The following is a 20,625-nucleotide window of genomic DNA, read 5'->3' as shown; positions in this document are numbered from 1 at the left end:
TTCTGGAATCTCTTCGGAGGCAAGAGAGGCTTCTCTGACCTTAACCATAAAAGGGAAGCTGGGTCTCCTGCCTTTGGGTAAGAGGCTTCCTATTCACCTCCGCTTCTGCTTTGCCGAAGCCAGAGGAAGGCAGTTATCTTTGCTGGGAGAGCCGAGGAAGCGGAAGGGCTGGCCCTCCACCCAGTCTGCGCCTATTTCCTGGCCGGGAATGGAAAACTACACCCCCTCGCCCGGGTCTCCCAGCGCCTGGTCCTGGGTGCTCACTTCCTCCCCTCAGTGGCCCAGTCATCATGTTCCCTCTGGGGCCAGGGAAGGGTCCCGAGTCACAGTGAGGTCATTTACAGAAAAAGAGACACAGGTTGGTGTGAGCTCCATGGAAGCCCCAGGACATGATCTTTAATTGATGTTCCTGTCCCTGCCTCCCCACCCCGAGCCCCAGATGACATATTTACAGGATGCTGTATGGAGCCAGTTCCAGGCCCAGGCCAGGGCAGCCTCCACTCCTCCCTGGGTGCTGCCGGGGTGGGCCCGGCCCGGGTGGGGCGGGAGGATGCAGACGGCTGGGAGCCAGGTGGACTGGTCGCAGGAGGTCTTGAGTCCTCCACATCCCCACGCCCACTCCCGTGTGTGTGCACACACAGGCATGTCTGCGTGTGTAGAGGTATTCACACTTGTGCAGAGATGTGGATCCAAATGCTTGTGCCAGATGCATCGCTGGCTATGTGCACACGCATACCACCAGAGTGTCTTCCGGTACCGGTACGGCAGCAGCGGTGCAAACCCCAGCCCTTCCCCTCCTGCTTGTGGGGCTGGTGGAGCAGGACTGGCCAGAGGGTGCCCCGCCCCCCCTTTCTTGGGCAGTGCCAGCTGGACCGCAGTATTGAGGACCCCACCGTAGCCACATCCGGCCACCCAAAAGGGTGTCAATGGGTCTCAGTCCCCAGTTTGCCCTGAGGGGTGTGCAGATAAACAGGGAGCCATTTCCTCCTCACAGATGCCCCAGAAACAGAGGGACTATAACAGCGCAAAGGCCCTGGGGTGTTCAGAAACCCCTGCTGTGTCTGGGTGGGGTATTCCTGGGGAGAGGGGCTCTGCTCATTTGTGGCTTTCATCCCATAAGGTAGCTTGATCCCCATCTTGCCCTTGCCAGCTGGTTTTTAGCAGTCGAGCCAAGGCTTCACTGTCCCATGGGTCTTGAGGGAAGGCCATGCATGGGCAGGACTGAGTTCATGGGAGGGCTGAGGAATCCCGCCCAGCCTCGGCCTCTCAGGCTCGGCTGCAGTGGGAATCGGAGGACGTAATGGGGAGAACAACTGTAAACTTACTACTCAGCCCTGGAATGGGGGTAAGGAGCAGAATGAGTTTGACAGGGCCTTGAGGACTTTTCTAGAAGCTGAGGATCATATAGGAGACCTGCCTTTTCTTACCTCCTCTTGTACATTGCAGGCAAAAGCCCTCACCCTCCAGTCACAGGGCCACCCCTGGCTTTTCCTGCTTGGGAGAATCCTCCCTGGGAAGATGGCCCAGCCTGGGACCTCTAGGCCACAAGGGGGGGTGGGGGGGGGCACCTAAACCCTGAGTCAGCCCCGGAATCACCCTTCTTGAAAGGGGGAAGGTGCCTTTTTAGTTCAGGGACTGTATTTTCTAGACCCCCAAATACATGCGTCCTGGCAGGGACAGCAGGATGGTCACTTTGAAATTGTAGACAATCTGGGACATGTGGTCGTCGCACCCATGACTTAGGCCTTGGGCACAGAACAGGCAGCTTTGGTTTGAATCAGCGCTCATTCTGCTCTCCAAGCTCCGCAGGGCTGGGCCGAGGGGCAAGCAAGGACGCCCTACCCCTGCATGGCTTGGGGACAGCTATGTTCAATGAGAGGATTCCAGGTGTGATCATCCAGGGAAAGGGCCCCAGGGAAGGGCCAGGCCTCAGTTCCTCTGGTCCCTCCTGGAAATGTCAAAATATCCCAACTTCCCTCGCCCCAGCACCCCCAAAGTTACATTCATCAGTTAAGATTCAGTTTAAAAAAAGTGTAGGTGTCAGCCCCCTCCCCCTAAGTCCCAGAGAGCTAAAACCCTGGTCCCAGCTGCCTGGTTTTGAGGAAGGGCCTTCCCAGGCCATGCCCACTGGGGGGAGGGCATCCCTCTAGCCCCCCCTCCCACCTTGAGCTGTGGCAGTCCGTGATGATGGAAGCTACATTCACACAGGGAGAGTTGGTGTACAAGGCCAAAGCCGCATGAGGTGGGGTGAGGGACCATGAGAGAAAGGCCCCAGGCCTGGTCCACCCTGGTGATGTGAAGGGCGAGGCCACACCCCCCCACCCAAACCCCCATGGGACCAGGAATTGAAGGGCTTGGGCCCGGAAGACATTTGCATGGTGCCTCCCTCCGTGGCTGGGCGGGGGCAGCCTCGTGGTTCAGGGCGGAGACGGTGGGCGCCAGGCTCGGAGGGAGGGGGTGGCACTTAGGCCCCTCCGGACCTGGAACGGAGAGGGGGCATCAGGGGAGGATGTGAGGCAGGGCCCAGAGGGAGAGCCCCTGAGCCAGGCCCTAGGAGGTCAGTGCTGGGCCCTAGAGGCGGCAAGTCACAGGCTGGCCAGGGAGGGGATCTGGTGGGAAGTTCAGACAGCGGTGACATGGAAGACAAAACAGATGGGACGCAGAGGTAGCTCCTCTCCCCGGGGATGGGGACTACAGGGGACACAGCTCCAGGGCCCACCTGGGCAGGGGTGATGTGGCCATTGGAAGGGCAGGAGTAAATGGACCAAGGCCTGGGAGGGCAGGTGGGCAGGAGGAAGGGGCAAGGGCAGGCTGAGGGCTTTCTTTCCGGAGCGGGGCTCTCCCACCCCTGTAGTGACAGCAGTGACAGCAGGGGTGGGGAATCAGCCCCTGGCTCCCCCATCGACAGAATGTGAGGTGACGAATGAGATGGAGGAGACAGGCACAGCGGGAGGGATGACGTGGCCGGTGTCACACTGCCCCCTGCTGGGTCGGGTCGTACCTTCCCCGGCGGATGTTTCTTCAGGAGCCAAGGCGAGGACAGGCAGAGAGGGAAAGAAAAGGAGCCATCTGTGACCTTGCCCTTCTCTCAGAGAGGGCCTTTCTGGCTCCCATGAGACCCCTTGCCCCAGAGATTAGCCAGGGTCCCTAGGACCTGGTCACTAAAGATAGGCCTAGAGAGAGATACCTGGGTTTGAGTCCTGATTCTGCAACTAACGTACCACATGACCCTGGGCCTCAGGTCCCTCCTCTGTACCTTGAAGGGGTGAGACCAGCTCCAGGGTCCCAGACTCAGATGCTCACAGAACACTGTAGGCTAGGTGGGGACTAGGGGCCTAGGGACAGAGGACACCGCCCTGTTTTAGGCAGCCCCTGCTCAGCTCCACTCCATGGCTGTGCTGAGACGTACTGAGGGCCAGTCTTCTTTTGCAAGAGAAGCTAGAAATCAGGACTGTTAATGTAAACCTCTTGGTTTTTTTAAACGTGAGCAAAACAAGACCCTGTGGCTGGCTCAGACTCTGGCTTATTAGCTAACTTCTCAGAAAGGCCCCCTCAGCTCCAACACTCTGGGGTTCCAATATCCACCCTCCACACACAATGAACACCTAGTGGTGTGGGGGGCGCATGTGTGTCTCTTACTTAAATCCCCAGCCCGTGCCGCCCAGGACGATGGCTGCAACCAGGACAGCCCCCGCGATGGAGCCGATGATGATGTTGGTACCGCTGGGACCTGGGGAGGAGGGCAGGGCTCGGTTGGCAGGGACAGGCGCGGAGAAGGGGAGAGACAGAGCCCCATCCCGGCCAGCTGCAGTCTCACCCTTATATCTCTCCGTCTCCCCCGTGGGTGGAGACGTGGGCAGGGGGTTGTGAATGCTGCAGTCTTTTCCTGTCCAGTCGGGCTGACAGATGCACTTCCCTTCGTTGCTGCAGACCTGGAGGTGGGGTGGGGCCAACAGACGTGAGAGGGGCTCTGTCTCGCCCATCGCGAGCTCCTCCCACCATCCCCAGCCTCCAGGCACGCACTCCGTGGTGGGAGCAGATCCGGCGTTCCCCGCTGCCGGGGCAAGTGCTGAAGTTGAAGGCAGAGGCAGGCAGGCAGCGATGATCCAGGCACAGCATGTTGGGCCCACAGGCTGTGCCATCCTCCACGTAACTCAGGTCGGAGCCGTCAGCCAGCTGGACGTGGCCACCCCTGGGGGAGCCGGCATGGCCAGCCTCAGCCCTTGTCCCCCACCCCCATCGAGGCTGCAGTCTGCCCTTCCCCAGACCGGGTCCCAGCCCAAACCTGCAGTCCAGCTCCTTGCCCTGGTGGTAGAAGGTGACACTGTTGATGTCCCCCCCTAGATCTCCCAGTCGAGGAGCTCCAGAGATGTTCACACAGAGGAGGAAGCCACAGAGCACGTCCCTGTTGGGGCAGCATGGAGACAGTGAGCCCCAAGTCTGACCTTCAACCCAACTACTACTACTATTACTTCTGAACTCGAATCTGCCTTCTCCCCACCGCCTAATTTTTCACATATTCTCTGTTGGGACTCATAGGCTCATCCTAGAACCTTCTGTCCCACCTCTGACAAAAACCCTCCCCAGCCCCAGAGCTGGGGAGGCCAACCAGGAGCCTTGGCAACTCACTGTTTATTGCACTGGACCCAGCCTGACCCCTTGCGTCCACAGTTCCCACGCTCTGTCCCCTCCACGTTCAGCTTCTCATAGCAGAAGCGATCAGCAGCCGCTGTAAGGAGATGATGCCAAGCGTCACCCACTCGCCCGGGGACCTCAGGCCTGCATCTCCAACACTCTGGCCTGATCCCCAGTCCAGCTGGGTTCCTGAGATCCTGGAGAGCCACGCACTCTTAAGAGGGTATTTTTAGCGAGAACTTGCCCCTCCTCAGCCTCTTGATTCTGGGTCCTCCAGAGACCCTCTCCCACTCCCAGTCAAAGACTCACCGTGGCCCCAAAGGGCTTGGCACTGCCGGTCCCGGGTTTTGCAGCGACCTCCATAGCAGCGGCCCTAAAGAAATACAGGAGACAAGGGACTGAGACACGGAGTGGTCAGAATGGATACAAGACAAGAGACTGTACTGAGCCGGAGGCCCTGAGGAGGAGGAGCCCCCACCCCATCATACCTGTTCGTGATCACAGTAGTAACCATCCAGCTTGTGCAGGTTAGGGGGACACTGTGGAGAGAGGTGCTGGACTGAGAGCCGAGGGATGAAGAGGTGCCAAATGCGCCCCTCGTGGGGCTCATAGTTCAGTGCTCTTTCATGTCAAGGACAAGAGGTCTGGCTCAGAACTCAGGCTACGACGACGCAGACTGGCAAATCCCATAGCCTCTCCCTGTATCCTGTACCTACTTCACAGAGCTGGGAGAACTAAATGGAACTAAGCACGTGGCACGTAATAAGGACTTAAGAGATGTTAACTAATATTATCACACACTTTGATCCCGAGTACACACCAGGCACCGTGCTAGGCCCTGGGAACCCCAGCCAGACTATACTGATACAATGACTGAAGAAACAAAACCAGGAGGCATGAAGAACCGGTTTCTCAGTCGAGGAAACTGAGGCTGACCAGCGGTGGCGACACCAGCAACGGAGGGAAGAGCCTCAGAGACACGTAGCTCCGCGGAGCCAAAGCGATAGGGATAGGGGTTGCCTCGCCCAGGGTCCCTCAGGGCGGCTGGGCCGGACGAACCTGGCTCGAGTCCCCGGTGCAGGTCTCCGCGATGTCGCACTCGTTCACCGCCTCTCGACAGGACACACCCCGCGGCTCGTACTGGGAAAGGGATCCTGGCTCAGTCCAGAACCGCCGACTCCCCGCCCGCCTTTCTCGAGGCCCCTCACTCATCTCGGCAACTCCTCGCCCGCCCCTCGGCCCCTCCCGGACCACTCAGCACCGCCCCCAGGCCCGCTCACGGTTCCGCCCCTCCCACCACCTCCGGATAGGTGCCTCGTCCCGTTCCTCGTAGCCCCGCCTTTAACAGGCCCTTTGGGGGGCGCACGCCCCGCCCCTCTCCCGCTCCATTGGCACTTTCTTTGCGTCAAGTCCCGCCCCACACTTACTCCGCCTCCGGCGGCTCCTCCTCCCTAAGCACCGCCCCTTATCGGGAAGGCCGCAGCCCCCATCCCTCCTAGGTGTGCTTCCGTCCCGCCCTGACGGTAGTTGCCCCTTACCTTGCAGCGGCGACAGCAGAGCCCGTCGCTGCACATGGCGTCGTGAGTCAGGGTGCATTTCTTGCAGCAATTCCCGCCCGCACGGCTGCACTCCTGAGGGACGCGGGGACAAGGGCAGGGAGGTGGGCAAGTCCTGAACCTCCCCACCCAGACGTTCTCTGGCGCGCGCCCCTGTCACCCACCTGGAGCCCTCACCAGTCTCTCACCTGCACCGAGCCACAGTCGCACTCCTCTCCCGCCTCCACGAAGCCGTTTCCACACTCAGGCGGGTCCAGGAGCTGGACGGGGGAGGGGTGTCGGGAGTCTGGCCGGGACCCTGTCCAAACCTCGTTCCCACGTCCCCCACCCCCACCCCCACCCCCAGGGGCTAGTACCTTGAGAGGCTTGTTGAAGAGACAGCTCCCGCCTCCTTCCTGCAGAAACTGGTTGTATTCGTCGATGCTGCAGCGCGAGAACTTGCGGGGCAGGTAGAATCTGGGCAGGGGTAAGGGACGGAGCCGCTGAGTCCAGGCCCACTCTCTCGCCCCTTCTCAAGATTGGGGATGGGGTGCATAAGGGTAGTAGGTCACCATCTCGAGGAGCCTGAGGATCTGTGTGTCCGGAGACTGCGTAATAATCCTCCTGCCACCAAGCAGAAGTGGGCAGGGGACGTTGCTCCTGTCTCCCACCCCCCTCCAAACCTCAGGACTCAGCAGTTGGGAGGTTGGAGCGCTAAGGCGGAAAGGTGCCTCCAAATGAGGCTTTGGCGGCACCCAGTGGCGACAGCGCGCACTACAGCCTAGCAGTTTTTGTGTCCAGCTAGGGAATGTGGGTCTCCTGGTGCAGGGTCCTCAGAAAACTGAAAACTGAGCTTATTGAAATCCTAAGAGGTCCCAATAGCTGGGCCTCCCGAGGCCACTGGGTCCAGACTACCACCCACTGGGTCCAGATTTTCCCTCGCCCAAGACCCTCCCCTAGTTTGTGCCTAAGAACTCACCCAGTGTCCTCCATGATGCAGCCCAGCCAGTTGTCCGGGCATTTGCAGTCCCCTGAGGAGTAAGCCAAGTGGATATAAGGGAGGGTGGAGGACTGCCCCCCTCCCATGGACACTCTCTTCACTTCTAGAGCTGCTGGGAGTGGGTCTAGGCTGGTTGTGGGGCCACATGGGTCTTCATTGATACCTGCTGAGCTCCGGTGTTTATTCCACATCATGCCCAGGTTCTGTCCCAGCGTTTGGGCCAGGGTCACTGCCATGGCCCCCATGTTGTCGTACTTGAGGTGAGGAAGATGGAACACAAAGATGTCTACATCTGTCCAAAGGCACAGGGCTCATGCCCTTCACAGTCCCTGTCTTCAACCCCCATCCCCAGCCATACCCCACACTGCTTACCTCATTCACACCCCCACCCCTGGATAGCGAGCAGATGCCCCCCACGTAGGCGGCCCCACTACTGGTGCTCTGGAAAGTTCTGCCCCTGGAAGGGAGAGGATTGTCAGGAGAACCGCCTGCCTTGCCTATGGTGCCTTCCCTAGGCTGTGAAGGGGAGGCTGGGGAGCCTCCTACACTAGAGCCCTTCTTTGGGGAGGTGAGCACTGCCTTTCCTGTCAGCCTGTGTGACCTCAGGCAAGCCCCTTCCTCTCTCTGTTTGTCCGTAAGTCAAATGAGAGGCTCCTATAAGATCATCTCTAATCATAAGGAGTTTTATCAGATTTTTTTCTTCTTTAGGGCATTGGGTCCTTGAGGAAGGAATGCTGGGACAGTTTGAAAAGAGAAGAGGGGACAAAAGGGAGATGATAGGCAGAGGAAGATCGCTGGGGGGCAGGGAAAACGGGCATCAGCCTAAGATGTAAGGGACATTGTCCAGCCTGTGACAAGTGGCTGGGGGCTGGTGCAAGGCGAGCCCAGTGCCCGGGCCCTGCAAGGGCACCTGACGCAGAGCAGGTGTTCAGCAACCCTGTGCACTGCAGCAACCATGAGAGGCTGACAGGATGTGGGGGCTGCGGGACTCACGAGAAGAGATGGGTGGCATCACTGGGCTCAGGCAGGCCCTCCCGCCGATAGACCATGAGCCGAGCTAAGGTCTCCAGGAGGTCATCCTGCACCTGGATCTTGTCCCCGTCGGCCCATGTTTCCATGGCAACCAGCACGATGCGGGTATTGAGCTGCTCCTTGTACATCTGGGCTCAGGGAGAAGATGAGGGTGGGGCTGGAGGGCAGGAGAGTGTCGGGGGGGGGGGACAGGGCTGGGGGAGGGCCTCAGTCTGTCTCTCCCTATCCGAGGCTGACAGGGCCCCCACCCCCCAAGCTCACCCAAAGCCTGTGTGTGGTGGGGCATTGGGGCAGGGGCGACAGAGGAGTGGGAAGGGAAGAGAGGCGGCTCACCACATCCGCCAGGTTCACAACGGACTTGGCAAAGTTGCTGGTGAGGACCACTGACTGGCGCATCTGCTCAAACTGGGAGGAAAGAGAGTGGGTGGAGGCCCAGGCTGCTTCGTGCCCCCCTCCCAGAGTTGCCCCCAGGCTGGGGATCTTACCAGCTGGTGGTCGTTGACCACGATCAGCTCCACGTACTTGGTCTCACTGTGCACAGTAGGGTGGCCCCGGCGGACCTGGGGGGTGGGTGGGCACTTGGAATCAGTCCCCTCCATGCCCAGCGTCAGGGCCAAGCCATGGACAGGCTCGAGGGTGCTGAACTCCAGTCAGGGACAATGCCAGTCCCCCACTGGTGGGGATCCCCTCTCTCCCCAGCCTTGGTATGAGGACAGGCAGTCTCAGTTTGTCCATAGTGTGGACAGGTGTAGACACGGGTGTTAGGAGATGGGGTGGGGGCTTCCTCCCGGGCATGGTTCCCTGGCCCCCAGCCACATCAGTCTGAGCCCTCCTTTGCCCCAGTCCTGGATGGGGTGTCCTGCTCTGGACCGCAGCCTGAGGTCTCTGCAGCCCGAGGTCTGTCCGGGCCCCCGTACCTGCCTTTTCCTTCTCAGCCTCGGCCGGTTCACAGGAGCAGAATGAGCAGGGGCAGCAAATAGGCAGCCTGGGGGAAGGGGTCAGGTGAGGGGGGCACAGCCGGCCCCCTCCCCAGCCCCGCTTTCCCTCCCTTACCTGGTTCCCTGCATCCGAGGGGGGCTGGGAGGAGAGGGGTCCGGTAAATGAGGTGGGGAAGGGGTCCCTGCAATGAGGGGGAATTAGTTCTTGGGGGGCTGACCAGGTCTGCTCTGAGTCCAGATGGGGAGGGACAGCTCCAGCCCTTCCCCCCACCCCACCCCAGGGTGACCCAGAACTGGCCAGAGCTCCCATGTCGGATCTGATCTCCCAGATGCTCAGATTCCGGGGTCAAGACCTGGGGTCGCCCTGAGAGATAGGGGCAAAGGACACTGGAGCCCAAAGGGAGGTTACTTGAGGGACAGAGGGGACATTGGAGCTGAGGGCACAGGGGGATGGAACCAGAGCTGGGGTGACTGAGGAGGGCAGGAAGGCTGAGGTTACCAAGGGAGGAGGCAGCGACAGCCATTGGGACAAGCCATCGGGATGTGCGTAGGAGGGCCGTCAGAGGACTGTGAGGGGCTCACCTGGGGGGGTTCCTGAGGCCTGGCCATCTCGCGGGGCTCCACGATGTAGGTGAAGTTCCCGTCCGAGAAGACCCCACTGCGGAGAGAGAGGTGCAGCTCCCCACCATGCATCCCCAGGCCGGCGCTGGAGGCTCTTCCCGCCGCCCAGCCCCTCCCCATACTCACTGCAGCCCCTGGCAGGTGGAGAGGGCGGCAAAGGAGTGGGGGTTCCCGCGGAGCTTCCCCTGGTAGTAGCAGTGGTCTCCGGCCCCCTGGAGGAGCAGGAGGTGAGCAGACATGCCCCCTGCCCTGGCAGGAGAGGTCAGGGCCACCAAAGCTGCTCGGTGCGCAGGTGGCTGCGGTTCCTGGGGGTCCTGCTTCCCCTCCGGGTGTGCTCCTAATTGGCTGTTTCGCCTGGACAAGTTCCTAGCCCTCTCCTTTCCCAGTTCCTAGCCTCCTTCACCTCACCTACAAGATGAGGAAGCTGGACTACATCAGTGGCTCTCAACCTTCTGGTGCACGGTTCACAGATTCCTCCAAGAAGAGCTAGTGCTCGTGTGCCAGGCACTGTTCTGAGCACTTACCACAGATGAGCTCACTTTGATCAGATGAAAGCTGTGGACCCCCCACCCCGCCCCCCAGCGCACACACACGCAACTGCACACACAGTGCGTTCTCGGACACCACTGCCTCCGTGGACCCCCTCTGGACACGGTCTGTGGCTGAGGAACCGTGAGCAGCCTGTGTCCACTTGGCTGGGGCTCTTGGGTCAGAGGGGCCAGCACCCCCTCCCTGCTCCTGCAGAATTGTGCTCCAGTTACTGAACTGGCTGGTTGAGGGGTGCGGGGCTGGGGGTGGGGAGGAAGGAGGCTATTTATAGACACTCATTCATCTTTGCTCAGGCCCCTGGGCTTCCGGGGCTGGGACCCTGGTGTCCCAGGCAGCCAGGAATTCCCAAGGCCTTGGTGCTGAGCAAGAAGGGCATTTCCCCAACTGTCCCCTCCTAGAAGAGTCTGGGGGGCATGGAGCAGGGAGGGTCCCTGAAAGCCTTGATGTCAGGTAGAGAGGCTGGCTGGGAGTCAGACCTTGGGAACTGGGTGAAGGGAGTCCGGGCTCCACGCCATTCGCCATGGTGACTCAGACTCTGGGAGCCTCCGTGGTGGGGACAGATGGAGGACCCCAAAGGGGCTGGGCCCACCTGAGTATAGGTGTACCTCGGATCCCATCTCCAGGGACCACCTGTCTCTTCGTCCCACCTCCCCTGCCCCCTTCCCAAGGCACTCACGGTGCTGTGCTGAGTTGTCCCCTCCCGGCTAAAATGGCGCTCCACATACTGTGAGGAGAGGAGGTGACTGAAACAGACAGAAGGGGTGGGAGGAAGGAGGGGGGGTCACCGCTGGGGTTGGGTCAGGCTTGGGTCCTGCCCCAGTTCAAATTCAGGCCGCAGGACCCGGCCCTGCCCCCAACCCCTCCCCCCCCCCCCAGCCGCGTCTAGGCTGTGCTTTTGCCCACCCGCCTGCTGCCCTTTCTCCCCGGCTCCCGGCCACACTCACTGGTTCAGCTCCAGGTCCAGAGTGAAATTGGAGTTGAAGGCTGGGATGACGAAACTCACCTGGGCCAGGTGGACAGGCTGGGGGTGGGGAGAGGGCAGAGGGGAGTCAACCTGAGGAATCCCAGAATAGGGAGTAGCACTGGGGAGGAAGGGATGGCCCAGCCCAGCAGCTGACGGGACCATCGATTTGGGTGGGAGATGCTTTGTACAAGCTCATCTTCCTCCAAAGACCCTGTGCCTTTCCTGGGAGCAGGGACAGGAGAACGCACCCCTGGGTACAGCCCAACCCACCCTCTGGGCCCGGGGCACTGTGAGCAGCACGGGGGGCAGGGGCCAGCCCATCCACCTGGTGTAGGTGCCTCCTGGGGCCAGTCTACCCAAGCAGTGGGGATGGAAGGCAGCTCAGCCCGCCCACTGCTTCACACCACCCTCCCCCCGTTGGCAGCCCCCCCTCCTCACGTGGACTAAAGGGAAGTCCCCAGAAGTACCATGGGAAAGGGGCAAGCTGGAGATGGGGTGCAGTGTGATCCTTGGGCTCTGTAAAGCAGGCCCCTCCCTTCCTGTATCCCGGCCCCAGCCTCAATTTACGGAGGAGGCCTCGGACTCTGCAGACAGGGTGGCGTGGGTGAGAATTGGAAGCTGGGGTGATGGGAAGATGCCATCCTGTCAGGAGGGAAGAACTTGGCTCCTCTACCCCCAAGTCCTTTGCCCTCTGCCTTGCCCAAAGCAGCTCATCTTTAATATTTCAATCCCGTGGTTAATTTTTAAACACGGAAGTTTTCCTGATAAATTTTTCAGAGGGGCCTTTGCAGTGGGAGGCTCCAGGTTGTCATGGCAACATACCAGGCCTGAGCAAGATGGCTGCCCTTCCAGGTCTGGGCGCCCAGCTCCTGTGGGAAGTGAGGACTCCAGGCCTGAAGCTAGTATGCCTGGAGGAACAGTGACCTCAAGAGAAGAGGGGGCACGAGAGTCTGGACTCAGGGGATGAGTTGGCCTTCTGCGCTCTCATGTCCCCACACCAAGCATCAGGTCTCACAAAGACCTGGAAGCACAGCAAGGGCCCCAGAAGGACTGGAGAGTCTTCTTCACCCCCATATTCATTTAAGACTGAAATCCAGATCCCCAGGTGAGGGTCCCAGCACTGGGCCATGCAGATGTGAGGCTTTTCTCTGCTGCCTTTCTTTTGTGGGGAGCAGGCTGCAGGATAGAAGGGAGCCCCAAGGTCACAGAATCTCATTGCCTGGTCCTACCTGGCTTCCTCATCAATCACTTAGATTCCTCATTTTTATTGAGCATTTATTATGTGCCAGGCACTGTTCTAAATACTTTGCAAGTATTATCATATCTGATCTTCATAATAAGCCAGTGGGATGGATGCCACTGTTATCCTCATCTGACAGATGGGGAAACCAAAGCACAGAGAGGCTAACATGTTCAAAGTCACGCAGCTAAGAAGTCATGGAGCTGCGATTCAAGCCTACAGAAACAGTTTCCAAGGCCTCCTCACCCCAAAGATAAGATAAGGTAAGACAGAAATGGCCTAGCATCCATGAGAGGTCATGGGGGGAGGGGGGGTGAAGGCGCAGAGCCTAGGTAGACAGCCCCTCTGAGCGCCAAGGACACTGACTTGCCCCATTCCAGGCCAACTGGAGCTCCAAGCTCCATCCCAAGCCCTTAGAGTGTCGATCAGAATTGAAATAGAAAGTCAAGGACAAGGAGTCACTGTTTTCCCTGCCTTGGCCTGGCCCAGCCCATCTCTGCTTCCTCCGTGCCCCTGGGCCTCTACCCTTCCCACCCACCCCCTCGGCCCTCCTTCTCCCCTCCTGGGCTTGGTCTATCTCTGCCTTTCCCACCTGTCCCTGCCTAGACTACTTCTGCCCTTCCCTGCCCTTAAGTCTGTACCTCCTTGTTCTTTCTGTCCCTGACAGAAAGCCCCTGTTGGCCACCCAGAGGTGCAGACTGTTCAGGCTCCTTGCCCTGAGTCCACTCTCTCAGGCTGTGCAGCTTCAGGGATGATCCAGCAGCCTCTCTGAGCCTCAGATCTCCCCAACGAAAATGGTAAGATGAGCCCAGATGCAAGCTGTGAGGTTGGCTTTGGGTGGTGGGGGTCGTCCTGGGCCTGGAGAATTCTGGCAGGGTCGGCCCTGGTGCTAGCAGGATCTCCCCCACACAGGAAGTCAGCAAGCTAACCATCTGGCCTCCCCCATCTCTGTGCAGACCAAGCTGACCCCCACTCTGGGGAAAGCCCAGACTGTTGGAAGAGCAGACACTAGGTCCCTTTTGTCCCCACCATTTCCTGCAGCCTCTTCTTTCCCCACCCGGTAAGGCCCAACCTGGGCTGGACTGCCCCTGCCCCAGCAGGGCACAGGGCACGGGGGCCGACGAGAGCCAGAGCAGCTCTTGGGGCTGGGGGCTGGGCCCAGGAAGGGCTGGGGGAGCCATCAAGGGTGGTAGAGGAAGAGGAGGGAAACCAGATAGCTGGGCAGGGGGTTCATGGGGACACTCCCTGTCTGCAGTTAGAGAAAGAACAGGCAAACCCACCTCGGTCCCCAGGACCTCTGTTCTCCAGTCACCTGGGGTGGGGGCTGCTGCTGGCACCAGAGTCCTAATACCCCCTCCCCCCAGCCAAGCTTTAGGCCCGAGTTCTATCAAAGCCAAACTGCTCCTTGCTTGGTCTGCCTCCTGCCCCTGACCTGCCCCCGACCTCGCCCATCATCCCTCAGTCCCTCCCTCAGGAGCCCCTTCTGTCCCCCTCCACCCACCCCACCTACCCGCCCTCCTCTGTGCCCAGCTCAGCGCTGCTGGTGACTGGCCGGCTGGGCCTCGACCCCGTGCCCTGCTCTTGCCTCCGGCTCTCACGTGCCCTGGCTCATTTGATCTCAACTCGCCCGGGTCATCTGGTGCTCATTTTACAAATGGCAGGCCAAGGCTCAGGGAGAGACACTTGGAGGTGACTGGCCCAGGGCCATGCTGGGGAGGTGCGGGGTCAGATCTCACCCTGGGGCTGCAGTTCATGTCTGCCATGGCAGCTGGGGCCACCTGGTTTCAGTGACTATGCCCTCCCTAAAGCTCCCTTGTCACCAGCCCGTTCACCCCCCTAGGCATTGTCTTATGCTCCGTGTCAGGCTCACCTAGATGTGGGGTGCAGAAAGAAGGAGGCAAAAATCCCACTGAAGTCCCAGAATCACAAATACAGATGCCAGGCCCCCACCCTAGACCTACAGAACCACTGGCTCGGGAAGGGGGAGACTGAGGATCTGGAGGATTCTCGGATACTCCAGAAAATTCGAGTGTCCAAGCACTGCCCCTCAAACTGTCACCCCAAATATCTCCTCCCAAACTTCCATCTCCTCCCATAACTTTCTCCTCCCCACTATGTCTACAACGCCAGCACTGCCCAACCCACAGAGGGCTGTGGCCCCCACTACTCCTGGACCTTTAAGCACACAGTTCTGGACGTCTATTTCTCTGATCACTGATTCAACTTCTTGCACGGTGACTTTTAGTCCCCAGAAGCACAGGCTGTGCCTACCTTTTTCCCTGCCCAGTGGGCTCAACAGTCACGTTGAATGGAAAGGCATCAGAAGGCCTGAGCCTCAGTTTCTCCATTGGTAAAATGAGTTTGTCATGGAGATCAGATGGAAGCCCTTTTTAATATGTAATTATCACAAGGATTAGTAATAATTGAAAAATTATTGAAAAATGGAGTGTACATGTTCCAGCTAAACAGGGCTTTGAGGACTAGATGAACCACATGGGCTGGGTGGTGGCAGATGGCAAGGAGCCAGAGAGGCAGGGAGAAATCCCCTCCCCACAATAGTACCCCCCCCACCCCACGATGTGCTGAGGCCCTATTGATCCACAGGACAGCGGGAATCCCAGACCGTGAGAACGGTTGAAAATTTTCTGATAATGGGATTTGACCTAAATTTTTGATGACAGTCACTTCCTTAGAGGGTCATTAGTCCCTCTGGGGACAGACTCTGGGCAACTGGGTCCCTGTACGCAGCCAGGAGGGGTAATCAGGCAAGGCCAAGCCCACAGGCCAGTCTGGCCGGGGAGAACTCAAGACTCCTGCCACATTGTCCCCACCCTCCACCAGTACCACCTGGAGCCTGACAGGTAACCCCCAAATGCCCTGGCTTCTGTCTCAGACACCAGCCTTCAAGCTGGTGCCAGCTGCCCAGCACCCTGCCCCTGACACGCAGGAGCGAGGGCAGGCCTTACAGATGTTAAACACCTGCTCTCGCCAAATCCCAGGCAGGACATCTGACAAACATCAACTCCTCGAATCCTCCACGCAGCCTGGCAAAGGAGAGACGACTATCAGCCCCATCTTATGGATGAAGGGGGTGGGATTCAGAAGGCAGCAGTGGCTGACCCCGGTCACTCAGTCAAAAGCAGTGGGGCCAGGAGCCACCAAGGCTGTCCTCCCCAAAGCCTTTCAGACCCAAGCTTAACCTCCTGCGTGAATGATCTCTCTTCGCAGCCCTCACCCTTCCAGACCAAGCTGGGCTCAGCTCAAGTCCCAGAGGCAGCTTCCGGCCACCAGCCCCCTCCCAGGAACCGTCTCCTGCCTCCAATCCCAGGACAGAGCTGTGACCTTGGCTGCATGGCCATAACCCCAGTGGGGTACTAGGGCTCCAGGCACAGACCTGGTGGCTCCCTGCAATGACTGCCATCTAGCAAGGGCAGGGGACTGAGCCTTGCTGAATTGACCCCCTCCAGCAAGAAAACACAAACACTGAAACACACACCCTCAGCAGAGGGCTTCCAGGGTAGCATTTCCAGTAAATGCTGGTCTGGACAGCTTTCACAGGAGCTCAGCCCAGTGACTAGGATCCCCCCTCCTCCAGCTGGCTCTGATAAGTCTATCTCCTAGGCCTGGAGGCTGGAACTTCTCCACCCCCATCCTGTTTGCTTCCCCCACATCCTGCCCTTTTCTTGGTTCTGAAGGAGTCTGGGTTTCCCCAGGGGGCAGGCATGACCCACACAGCAGCTCTGTGTGGTTTAGAAGAGTCCCTTTGGAACACATGTAGCCTCATGAGCCCACAGATTTCATTCAGTCTACTTGTTGGGGCACCCTTGTGCAGTGAACAACCAGCCCAACTGTACACGGTGGCCCTGCTTATTCTTTTGCCTCATCCTTCAGCTTCAGGCTCCCTGTGACCACAGGTTTCTGCACTTCCAGAAGCTCCCCCACCTCTCTGGGCCTCAGGCCCAGCTTTCTTCCAAACTGGACAGAAGTGAGGTGTTGAGATCAGTGGCAAAGAGGGCAAAGGGACCCCTGTGGCCCTCTTCACTATACCCCTGAGAGAGAGGCAGGCCGGCCCAAGTGTATCAATCTTGACTCTGCTACTTAATGCTGTGTGACTTGGGCTTGTTATTTCACTTCTCTGTGCCTGTCTCCCCCCACCTGTAAAATGGGAATAGCGACAGCCCCATCTCCTAGGGCTGTGATGAGCATTACATAAAATCAATATATCTAAAGGCATAACAGTGTCTGCCCCAGTAAGGGCCCAGCAATTGTAATATCTCTAGCTTCTAAAGTCCTTCCTGGCTACCTTCTCTCTCCCCCACAATTCCCCACAAAAACCAGGAGCCCTCAGCACACAAAACCCTTTCCTATCGCCACCTTCTGGAGGTGAGTGATGCTGAGATTGATGTTATCATAAATCATCCTGGTTTTAGGGCTCAGGGAGCTAGGCCTCAGACAGTTGATATGACTGGCCCGAGGCCAGAGCAGGTGAGCACACAAAGCCCCATCATCCTCACCCCGCTGGCCAGTGTGTGCCCCCAGACTCGCCACATGACCTGCAGCAAATAGAGATCTTGCTGCTGGCTCAACACCTTGCTCAGCCTGAGTTTCCAAACCAACGCAATAATTTCGGACTCAGTCCAGCAGCGCCAGGGTGTGGCACTTCCTGCTGGGACATGGGCTCAGTGCTGCACGGGCTCCATCATCAGCCCCGTACGTGCCGCGGCCAGAAGTGCTTCAGGGAGAAATGCCAGGTGGGAGGTAGAGGGCTGCAAAGTGTCCTTCCAGTCAGGGGGAAATATTTTGGACACGTGGGATTGCCCCTGTGCCGAACTTGAGAGTCCTTGTGGTGGGAAGTACCGGGTCTGGGAGAGAATCACTCCACTGCTTAAAGATCTGGTTGACTTCGAGGGGCGCCTGGGTGGCTCAGTCGGTTAAGTGTCCAACTCTTTTTTTTTTTTTAACTTTTTAAATGTTTATTTATTTTTGAAGGAGAGAGACAGAGCATGAGCGGGGGAGGGGCAGAGAGAGAGGGAGACACAGAATCCGAAGCGGGCTCCAGGCTCTGGGCCGTCAGCACAGAGCCCGATGTGGGGCTCGAACCCACGAGCTGTGACATCATGACCTGAGCTGAAGTCGGATGCCCAACCGACTGAGCCACCCAGGCGCCCCAAGTGTCCAACTCTTAATTTTAGCTCAGGTCATGACCCCAGGGTCGTGGGATCAAGTCCTGCATCATGCTCTGTGCTGAACATGGAGCCTGCTTGGGATTCTTTCCCTCTCCATCTCTCTCTGCCCATTCTCCGCTTGAGCTACCTTGCTCTCTCCCTCTCTCTCTCTTTCAAAATAAATAAATAAACATAAAAAAAAAAAGATCTGGGGTACCTGGGTGGATCAGTTTGTTGGGCATCTGACTTCGGCTCAGGTCATGATCTCACAGCTTGTGAGTTCAAGCCCGCATCGGGCTCTGTGCTGATGGCTCAGAGCCTGGACCCTGCTTCGGATTCTGTGTCTCCCTCTCTCTCTGCCCCTCCCCCGCTCGTGCTCTGTCTGTCTCTCTCTCAAAAATAAACAAACATTAAAAAAATTAAAAAAAAAAGATCTGATTGAGCAAGTTACTCAACTTCTCTGAGCCTCAGTTTGCTCATCTGTAAAATGGGCAGGCAAAAGTTACCTGCCTTATAGAGTTGTGAGAATTCTACCCCAGGGGAGACTGAGGTACAGATAAGGCAGGGCTATGACTACGTCCCCTGGGGAGGCTGCAGGGAGGTCTCTGGGAAGGCTCAATGCTAGAGAGACCCCCATTGGAGGTGACCACAGCCCCATAGATCCACAGAACCCTCCACTCCTAACCTCACCCCCTCAGACACCCTGTTGGGCATATTCAGACTTGGTCACACACACATATCACAAATGCACACATGCCACCCACTCAGCCAGCAGAACGACACCCAAAGAGACTCCCCTGTCGCCTGCATACCCAGTAGTCAGGCTGAGCAGTCAACTCCTAGCCAACACAGGCTTGGGTGCACAGTTCTCAGATGGGGGTGACATCAAGGATGAAAGCTGGACCAGGGACAAAACCCAGCCAGGATACCCCATCCCTGGCCTTGGAACCATCCCTGCGGCCCACCCCCAGGGAGCCTGGGCAGACACTGAAGGCAGCCTCCAACCCCTTCTCTTTCACCCCTGCTCCACCCCCACTCCACCCCACCCCCACCCAGGCCTGCCTGCTCAGGACCATTAACCACCCTCTTCCTCACTGCCTTGAGTGATGGTCCATCTATTATGCATGCTGCCTTCCTGCTCTATTCCATTTCCCGAGTATCCCCCCACCCCTCCCCCCCACAAACCCCTCCACCTCCCCTAAGGGCTTTTAACCAAGTACATTAGGCAGGGCCAGATGCCAGTCTGACAGATGTCTGTAATGCTAGCCTCCGTTTCCCTCCTTCCTCCCTCTGCCCAGCCCAATTTACCTCCCACCACTCCCAGCTGCCAAACTTCCCAGACCACGGTTGTACCCCTCCTCTGAATCTCTCCTCTACACCTCCTAATTCCGCCAGGCCTTTGCCATCCTGCCCTCCGCCGCCCCCAGTTGGCCTGGCTAACTTTCCGCTTCCAGCTCCTGGAGAGCCAAGCCGTGCTGAATGAATATTCCATCTGGGTAATTATTATTCACATGATATTAATTAATTATTAATTGCAATTAATCTCCTTCATTCCTAACTTTCCTCTGGGAGGCAGGAGGGGCCTGGCAGCTGAAAGGGACAGAGGGCGGGTGGAGCTGGCATTTGTGGGTGAGCTTAGGACCTCCAAGCCTTTTCCCAAGGCCCCACCCTCGGGCGAGGACAGGAAAGAGAATGACAAGCCTATCAGTGCACAGAGGGGAAACTGAGGCAGGATCAAGCACTGAGCTGTTCCAAGAAAGCCCACTGAGGGTGGCTGTGATGAGAAACAGGAGCCCTAATCCTTGATGGAGCTCTTAGCTGCTTCTCCCTGCCCCCTACTGCCTTGCCCAAGCCCAATTTGGTGTAGAACCACTTGCTTTGGCAGGAGAGGAGTGGGGGCTGGTGGAACCCTGACCCAAGGCTGGACTGTACCCTGGGCATTCCAGGGTCCACGGAGGACAGGGGATCCCCATGATGATTGGAGGGGGCCTGGAGTGAGGCAGGTGGGTGCTCCCCACTAGTGGGCTCCAGCACCCATTATACAGAAGGAGAAGCTGCGGGAGCCGGCTTCTTGGGGAGGTGCCCAAACCCTGGCTGCCTGGTGGCCTTCCTTGGGTTCCAGGCCTGCTCCAGACCCCTGGCCTCACACCCAGGGCCACTCACCGGGCCCCCTGGTGGCTCCTGGCGGACCCTGGTGTCCAACTGCTGCTTTCGGACCTCTCCTCCGGAGCTCTCCCCCACCAGACGACTGGGCTCTGTGACCTCAGGGGCTTCCGGACTCCCCAACTGGGGTGAGACCCGCCAGTGCAGAGCTCCGACAGGACCCCGGGTCCCAAGACCTGAGGAGACAAGGCCATAGCTGCAGGCGGATGCCCACTGAGGGGCAGGAGACTTGGGACTGGGGTGAGCACACTTCATCCCCCACTCTGGTGTGCCCCTTGGAGCTGGGCGGATCTGGTCCCCTGCAGAGGAAGAGCCTGATGGGGAGGGGGCCAGGAGCTTTCCTCCCGCCCGCCTGTCACGACTGCCCCCCCTCACCCGCAGAGACCTGCAGAGTCCGTTGGCCGGCGGCAGGGGGCTGGCCGCGGTGGGGCGGGCCAGATGGGGACAGGTGGGTGCACGCGCCCTCCGTCCCCCCCCCCCCCCCCCCCCCCCCCCCCCCCCCCCCCCGCGATCGGACAGGCTGTCACCCCGAGCACTGCAGGAAAATGTGGCTGCAGCAGAAAGCGCCGCAAAACCCGGGGCGGGGGCAGGGAGGGCGCGGGGGCCGGGGCCGGGGGCACTCACCGGGCGGGGGGAGCAGCGGCAGCAGCAGCAGCAGCGCCGCGAACGCCCAGCGCCGCAGCCGCCTCATGGCTCGCTCATAATCCTCCGGCTCCGGGGGCTGCGGCTGCGAGCGGCGCGGCGAGGGCGGGAGGAGGCGCGGGCGGGAGGCGCGGCTGCGGG

General features: G+C 59.1%; 1 protein-coding gene across 3 annotated transcripts; it reads right to left on the bottom strand.

Annotated features, from left to right (window-relative positions):
• Positions 1–359: 359 nt before the first annotated feature.
• ADAM11 (ADAM metallopeptidase domain 11) lies at positions 360–20,611 on the bottom strand. Of its 3 annotated transcripts, XM_040497808.1 has the most exons (27): positions 20,467–20,533; positions 19,843–20,018; positions 11,255–11,331; positions 10,987–11,053; positions 9,888–9,973; positions 9,723–9,798; positions 9,256–9,322; positions 9,120–9,187; positions 8,688–8,762; positions 8,536–8,607; positions 8,164–8,330; positions 7,543–7,627; positions 7,334–7,424; positions 7,150–7,201; positions 6,548–6,647; positions 6,380–6,451; positions 6,174–6,266; positions 5,695–5,775; positions 5,124–5,174; positions 4,945–5,008; positions 4,630–4,729; positions 4,286–4,405; positions 4,024–4,192; positions 3,818–3,932; positions 3,640–3,730; positions 3,002–3,019; positions 360–2,480 (listed from the first exon to the last, which is right to left on the bottom strand). In XM_040497808.1, the coding sequence occupies exons 1-27, from the start codon at positions 20,531–20,533 to the stop codon at positions 2,465–2,467; spliced, it is 2,316 nt and encodes a 771-aa protein (XP_040353742.1). In that variant the 3' UTR covers positions 360–2,464. The 3 variants fall into 3 exon arrangements, with proteins under 3 accessions (XP_040353742.1, XP_040353741.1, XP_040353743.1); XM_040497807.1 differs by having other exon boundaries at positions 360–3,019; positions 20,467–20,611; XM_040497809.1 differs by lacking the exons at positions 9,888–9,973; positions 10,987–11,053; positions 11,255–11,331; positions 19,843–20,018; positions 20,467–20,533 and having other exon boundaries at positions 360–3,019; positions 9,124–9,187; positions 9,723–9,792.
• Positions 20,612–20,625: the final 14 nt, after the last annotated feature.

This window comes from Herpailurus yagouaroundi, unplaced genomic scaffold, assembly GCF_014898765.1.
Source record: "Herpailurus yagouaroundi ecotype Mexico unplaced genomic scaffold, PumYag 189, whole genome shotgun sequence".
Classification (NCBI taxonomy): domain Eukaryota; kingdom Metazoa; phylum Chordata; class Mammalia; order Carnivora; family Felidae; genus Herpailurus; species Herpailurus yagouaroundi.
Note: the sequence above shows the minus strand (reverse complement) of the source record. Positions and strands in the feature narration are given on the sequence as shown.

Bases quoted from the DNA above. Each gene is read 5' to 3' on its own strand.
- ADAM11 (XM_040497807.1), bottom strand. From the start codon at position 20,533: ATGAGGCGGCTGCGGCGCTGGGCGTTCGCGGCGCTGCTGCTGCTGCTG. The intron at 9,799-9,887 runs GTGAGTATGGGG...CTCTCTCCGCAG, and splicing joins TCCACCTGCCAGGGGCTGCA to TGGGGTCTTCTCGGACGGGA. The intron at 6,267-6,379 runs GTGAGAGACTGG...CGCGTCCCTCAG, and splicing joins GCGACTGTGGCTCGGTGCAG to GAGTGCAGCCGTGCGGGCGG.